Here is a 5,933-nt window from a genome sequence, read left to right as displayed (position 1 = left end):
CGTATTTTGACTTGTTTCAGTTGACAATAGGAAGCAGGGGGCGAGGGGGAGGCCGCAGCGGTCAGCGAGGGGGTCAAAGCAGTCTGAGGCCAGAGCAGTGGCCGGCGCGGCCTGCGCCCAGTCAGGGTTTGCGCCAAGGGGGGGAACCCCGGACTCAGCGGGGACAGAGCAGGGGGTAAGGCTCAAAGAGACCCCCAAGTGTGCGCGGGGTCCCGAGTCCCGGACCGCGCTGCACAGCCCTTGTCCAGTAAAACAGCGCCCAGGACACGCCAGCCCAGCCCGGGAGCCCCGCCCTGCGCACGAAGCTCCGCCCCCACCGGTGCAAGCACCGTCCCGTGACTAAGCCCCGCCCAGCTAGCCCCGCCCCGCGCAGGCCCCTTGGGCACCGCACGGCACTGCCCCCCCGACCCCCAGCCCGCCCACCGGCACGGGTCCCGTCACCGCTCCGGAAGCCTTCCGCCCGCGCAGGCGCCCTAGGTCCCGAGGCGGCCCTGGATCCGCCCGGTCCCTCCGCCTGCCGAGGTGCCATGGTTCCGCCGCCACTGTCGCCGCCGCTCTGCACGCTGCCGCCCGGCCCCGGACCCCCGCGCTTCGTGTGTTACTGCGAGGGGGAGGGCAGTGGGACGTGGGAACGCGGCGGCTTCAACCTCTAGTGAGTAGCGGGGTCCGCAGGGCTGCGGGCAGCTCTGCGGGCGGTCCTGCCTGACAGCCCCTCCCCTGCAGTGTGACGGACGCCGCGGAGCTTTGGAGCACCTGCTTCACGCCGGACAGCCTGGCGGCCCTCGTGGGTAACAGGGCTCCTGGGCGGCCGGCAGCCTCCAGCACCCCACGCCCGCAGCGCGGACCACGTGTGGGATCGAAGGGGGCGGCCTGGGATTCCCCGGAAGGGTCAAGACACCCTTCCCACGGCTCTGTAGCTGTAGTCCTAAGATTGGTCCCGGGCGGCTCTGGGTCGGGCAGGTTTGGGGTGTCCCCAGTAGTCCTAGGGTGTCAGGCACCTGGTGACCAGTCCCTGTGCCCTGTAGAAAGCCCGTTTTGGCCTGGGTGCGGCTGAAGACATCACCCCCCGCTTCAGGTGAGCCCCTGAGCGGGGGCAGGGGGGGCAGGTGGGATGGGGAGCGAGTGGCGAGTGGGTCTGGTCACAGCGCTCAGCCCGCCTCCTTTCCCAGGGCAGCCTGCCAGCAGCAAGCTGTGACTCTCACTCTGCAGGAGGACAGAGCATCCCTGACCCTTTCAGGGGGGCCCTCTGCGCTGGAATTTGACCTCTCCAAGGTGCCGGGCCCAGAGGCAGCCTCCAGGTTGCAGGCACTGACACTGGGCCTGGCAGAGCGCGTGTGCAGCTTGGAGCGGCAGCTGGCAGGTAGGGTGGGGGGTAGGCATCTCACGCTCTCACTGGGGTCCCCCTGCTGGGGCCTCCATTCCTGCTTTCTCTCCAGCTGCTGCAGAGGAGACGGCCACCAGCCCCAGGAAGAGCTCCCGGCAGGTGGGCCCTCCGCTCTTCTTACCAGGTGAGGCCTGTCACCTGTGACTTGGGTTGGGTGACTCAGTTTCCCCAGAACAAGCCTCAGGCTCCAGAGAGGATCTGTCTGTGTGGAGAAGGGGTTGTGGCCCTGGCATCCTGCTAGATTCGGGAGCCCCCCTCCCTCATCCTCTTTTTCCCAGACCTGGATCCTCAGAGAGGTGGCCCTGGACCTGGGGTCAAGAGGCGGTGTCCAGGAGAGTCTCTCATCAACCCTGGCTTCAAGAGGTGCCCACCCACTCCCCCTCCCTCTTGTGCCCAGGGTCCATCCCTGGACCCTGCCCGCCCATCCACACCCCCATGGTGTCATTCCCTCTTCTTTCCCAGCAAGAAACCAGCTGGTGGTGTAGACTTCGACGACCCCTGAAGGTGCAGCAAAAAGCGTGACCGTCGGGAGGCTGCTTGCCAGGGGAGGGGCAGCCCCTGGGACCCTCCCGCTGGCACCTGCCCATCCCGCTGCCGGGCAGGAACAGGCCTGCTCCTCCAGCCCCTTCCCCATCAAATAAACATCTTCACCTGGCGGAGGTCACAGAGGTCAGGGCCAGGCTCTGGTTCCTGGGGGCTGGCTCCAGGAGAGGGTTCGGGGATTGCCAGGCCTGCGGTCTGGGCGTGGGGCCGCATCAGGCTCTGCGCTCCACGGTGGAGCTGCCCGGCTCTCCCCACCTGCCCAGCTGTCCCTGCCTGGCCAGCCCAGGAGCCAAGAAGGTTGTGTGAGGTGGGGCTGGGGCTCTGAGAGGCTAGAACTCTGCTCTTGTCCCTCCGGGCACACGCCTCCCTGATGCAAACCCCACGTGATGACCAGGGAGATGGGGGTGGCCTGCCTGCCACCTGGGGCAGAGCTGAGGAATGTGGGCCCGCCCTCCAGCCTGGAGACCCGAGTTGCCCAGACGGGGCTCTGTTCCCCACCCTCCCCAGCCATCCTGCCGCCCCACCCTGGCCTGACTGGTTTGGGAGTACAATCCAGTCCCGCCATCCCAGAGGAGTGGGGGTATGGACCGCGCGCCGCCCACTGGGGTTCTCTGCCGGTCCTTCCTGGCTGTCATCTGGAGCTGAATGTCTCACGGTGGGAGTTTGGGGGTGGCAGAAATTGCGGGGCTTCTGGTCCTCGTATGTCCGTACCTGCTCACTGAGGCAGAGATGCCTTTCTGGGGCTGCAGAGGAGCGGGCGGGTGGTGGGGAAGGCGGGCGCGCTAGCGGGGGCCGCACGGCGGGCCGGTAGGCCGCCAGGATCTCGGCGTTGTGTGGGCACGTGTAGTTGAACTCCTCCTGCAGGGCGTTGTCCGGGTAGCGGCGGACGCCACGCAGCTCAGAGGGGATGGGCGCCTGGCGGAAGTGCACGCACACTGTCTGCGGGCGAGGGGCGCGGTCGGGGTCTCCTCGAGGGTCCGCCCCGCCCCGCCTTGCCCCGCCCGGCCCGGCGCTCCCGTTCACGATGTGCAGCTTGGGCAGCAGCCCGCAATCGGCCAGCGTGAGCTGGTCGCCGTCCACAAGGCGGTGGCGTGACTCGCGCAGCTGCGGCTCCAGGGGTGCGCGCAGGTAGCTGTCCAGCTTGGCGAGGGCGCACAGCAGATGCTGGTACAGGGCTGGGGGCGGGGAGCGCCACTCCCCCCAGCCTCGCCGTGTCTCCGGACCCTCCTCACCATTGTCCAGCGCGGGCACCGGGTTCTTGATGAAGGCGGAGAATTTGTGAAAGACGTCACTGCCCGCCGCGGTGGACTCCCTGTATCTGGGCGCTAGGCTGGGGAATCTGAGGGTGGAGGGGTTTTGGGTCAGACCCTTGCTGCCCCCTGCGGGGCCCCGGGCTCTGTCCTGGGAGTGTCCTGCCTGAGGGCCCCATCTTGCCCCTCCCTCCGCACCGGGCCCTCACTCTGGGGGGCCCAGCGTCTCCTCCAGAAACTCCTCAATCTGCAGCGTGTCCGTTTTGGCGTCGCCGTCATACAGCAGGACGGGCAGCTGCGAACCCGGGGCAGTCTTTCAGCACATCTGGGGACCTGTGGGCACAAGGCAGGGTGCAAGCGGCTGGCCCAAGGAGGGCCAGAGCCAGCAAGGGGTTCCCGGGGCAGGGGCTCACCTGCGGGGTCCACGGTGGCGAGTGCGAAGGACACGCCCTTGAGAAGCAGGATCGTGGGGCCTCTGACAAGAGGGGCGGTGACCCACGCTCTCGCCGTCCTCGCTCGCCTTGATGGGAGGCGTAGAGGGGCGTCGGAGCAGGGAGCACACCCAGGAGCCCCGCGGCCTCCCACTGCCAAGAGGTTGGAGCAAGGCTAGGGCTCCAACTCAGTTGGGCATGGCCTGGACAAGCGGCCGCGAGGGCCCTTCACTCGGTCCCTGGGAGGCGGGGAGGGCTGCAGCGCTGCTGAGAGCCTGGAGGCTGGGCCAGGGCACCGGGGTGAGGGGTGCAGAGGCGGGAGCCTGGCTCTGGAGCTTGGTCCCTCGGCCCTTATCTTCAGAGCCTGGGCTGAGGCCAGGCCCCTGGGCACCAGGGCCTGTAGGCTGGTTGCAAGGGTGGGGTGGGACAAGTGAGCCTTCCGGAGTGATTCACCTTGCTGCACCGGGTACCTCGCTGCCCCGGTCTTCAAGGGTGGGAGGAGGCCAGGCCCTGGCAGCCCCTCACTGGGGTCGGCAGATCTAGGCACGGAGGGCTGCCTAGCACAGCCCCTCTTCTGCTGCATTGACCCCAGCCTCCACTGGGCCTTGGCCACTGCTCCCTGCCTGCTACGTGCCCGCCCCCCAGGGGTTTTTCCTTCAGGAGGGCTGGGCTGTGCCTGGGAGTCAAGGCTGGGAGTCAGGGTGAGGCCACCCCAAGCCCTTTGGGAATGGTTCACCAGCGCTACCCCCCTTGCCGCCCCCACCTACGCAGCCTCCAAAGGACAGCCGGAGCCTAGCGCAGGGCAAGGGGTGCGGACCCTGCCGCAGAGACCCACCCTTCAGCCCTCCCCACACCTCCCTGCAGCCCGGCCAGCCCGGCACCTTGACAAACAGCCGGAGCTTGGCGGTCTCAGCCATGGTGGGGAGCTTCGAGCGGCGGCAGGGCCTGGGCGAGGACCTACGGAGCTCCCTTTAAGGTTCCCCGAGCACCCCGCCCTCCCCGGCCCGGGAGCCCAGCCTGTGGAGTCACCTAGGTGGCGCACAGGCAGCCAGGGCTCAGTGCCCGCGTGAGGGTGTGACCGTGGAGAACTGAGTGCTCGGAGCTGGACCGGGGGCGCCACGGCTTGGGGGGCGGAGTGGTGGAGGAGGCCAGTGCACTGGCAATCGGGGTGCCGACCTGGGAGGGGGCAGCTCTGGAGCAGGGCCACCCCCACCGTGAGCCCAACAGCCCTCCCTGCAGTGGACACCCCCGCCGCCTGTGAGGGTTCCCAGCCCAGAGAGCCGAGGAGCGGGAGGGAGATGAACAGCCCGGCCACAGCCTGTTTCCGCATCTGCCGACCGGGGCACTACAGGAGTGATAAATCCTTGGGAGGGACGCCCCCCTCCCACCTACTGATCTCCGTTAGATACAGCCCGCCCCCCCAACCCAGGGCAGGGCCCACATTCCAAACGTGCCCAAGGGGGACAGGCCGGGCTCAGGTGTCTTTACCCGGCCGACCCCACACCCCTGCCCCTCCGTTGTGGGCTCAGGGCGGGTTTCTCCCTGCTCTTAACCTTTAAAAGAAAGAACGCTTGGGGTTAGAAGCCACAATCTTCTGAGCCATGGGGACCTCCCCCCACCCCACCCCAGCTCCACCTCCCCACCCTGGACTGGAAGGAGGCCAGAGGAGGCTGGGGGAGTTGGCAGCCTCACAGGTGTGCGCCTGCCGGCCCGCCCCGATAAGGGCCACTCACCGGACTCCCCACACTGGGGCACAGCGCCTGGGGGGAGGGGGGTTTAGGGAGGAGCCCTCGTGGGGCAGCGCCACCTGGTGGCAGCCAGTGGGATATGCACGGCGCCTTCCACTCCAAGCCCAGGGCCTCGTTCCCCCGTCCAGGCCCCCAGCCCGACAGACCAGACCCTCTCCGGAAGCAACAGTGGTCGGCGCTCCTGGCAGAGGGCCCCTGAGCCTGGGGCTGACCTCGACATACTGTGGAGTTGGGGCCTGGGCCTCCGGACCACCTGCCACCACCATGGGGCTGCTCCTCAACCACTGGGGGGTCACCCGGCTCCCTTCCTGCTTCCCTGCCACCCTGGAGAAGGGCCGAGGCCCCTCCACACCTGCGCCTGTTCGCCAGATGCGCTGTGTGTAAAGGCAGCCTTACACGTCCGTTAGAAAAATGGTGGCATGGACAAATGAACACGCGGTGCAGAAAAAAAGGAAATAAAACCCCAACAGAACACATGACAGTGTGTTCCGTTGTACACGTATTCCAAGAACAAATCAGAACATACATACGGTTTGTGGTTACAACAGACAGAAATGTGGCAACTATATTCTTGGCA

The 5,933-nt window shown here is 67.4% G+C and overlaps 2 protein-coding genes across 3 annotated transcripts; one reads left to right on the top strand and one right to left on the bottom strand.

Moving 5' to 3' along the window:
- Positions 1 to 435: 435 nt before the first annotated feature.
- PAXX (PAXX non-homologous end joining factor) lies at positions 436 to 2,052 on the top strand. 2 transcript variants are annotated; one of them, XM_032634803.1, is made up of 7 exons: positions 441 to 652; positions 724 to 784; positions 1,026 to 1,075; positions 1,170 to 1,360; positions 1,437 to 1,508; positions 1,663 to 1,747; positions 1,847 to 2,052. In XM_032634803.1, the coding sequence occupies exons 1-7, from the start codon at positions 528 to 530 to the stop codon at positions 1,884 to 1,886; spliced, it is 624 nt and encodes a 207-aa protein (XP_032490694.1). In that variant the 5' UTR covers positions 441 to 527; the 3' UTR covers positions 1,887 to 2,052. The 2 variants fall into 2 exon arrangements, with proteins under 2 accessions (XP_032490695.1, XP_032490694.1); XM_032634804.1 differs by lacking the exon at positions 1,026 to 1,075 and having other exon boundaries at positions 436 to 652; positions 1,210 to 1,360.
- On the bottom strand, positions 1,985 to 4,525 carry CLIC3 (chloride intracellular channel 3). The gene is given in 5 exon segments (XM_032635144.1): positions 1,985 to 3,266; positions 3,387 to 3,510; positions 3,591 to 3,646; positions 3,648 to 3,697; positions 4,490 to 4,525. Coding segments are annotated over 5 exon segments (1,515 nt in total). The 3' UTR covers positions 1,985 to 2,017.
- Between the last annotated feature and the right edge of the window lie 1,408 nt (positions 4,526 to 5,933).

Source organism: Phocoena sinus, chromosome 6 (genome assembly GCF_008692025.1).
Source record: "Phocoena sinus isolate mPhoSin1 chromosome 6, mPhoSin1.pri, whole genome shotgun sequence".
NCBI classification, from domain to species: Eukaryota; Metazoa; Chordata; class Mammalia; order Artiodactyla; family Phocoenidae; genus Phocoena; species Phocoena sinus.
This window is presented reverse-complemented; position numbering and strand designations above follow the sequence as displayed.

Bases quoted from the DNA above. Each gene is read 5' to 3' on its own strand.
- PAXX (XM_032634803.1), top strand. From the start codon at position 528: ATGGTTCCGCCGCCACTGTCGCCGCCGCTCTGCACGCTGCCGCCCGGC. The intron at 785-1,025 runs GTGGGTAACAGG...TGTGCCCTGTAG, and splicing joins CGGACAGCCTGGCGGCCCTC to AAAGCCCGTTTTGGCCTGGG. The intron at 1,361-1,436 runs GTAGGGTGGGGG...CTTTCTCTCCAG, and splicing joins CTTGGAGCGGCAGCTGGCAG to CTGCTGCAGAGGAGACGGCC.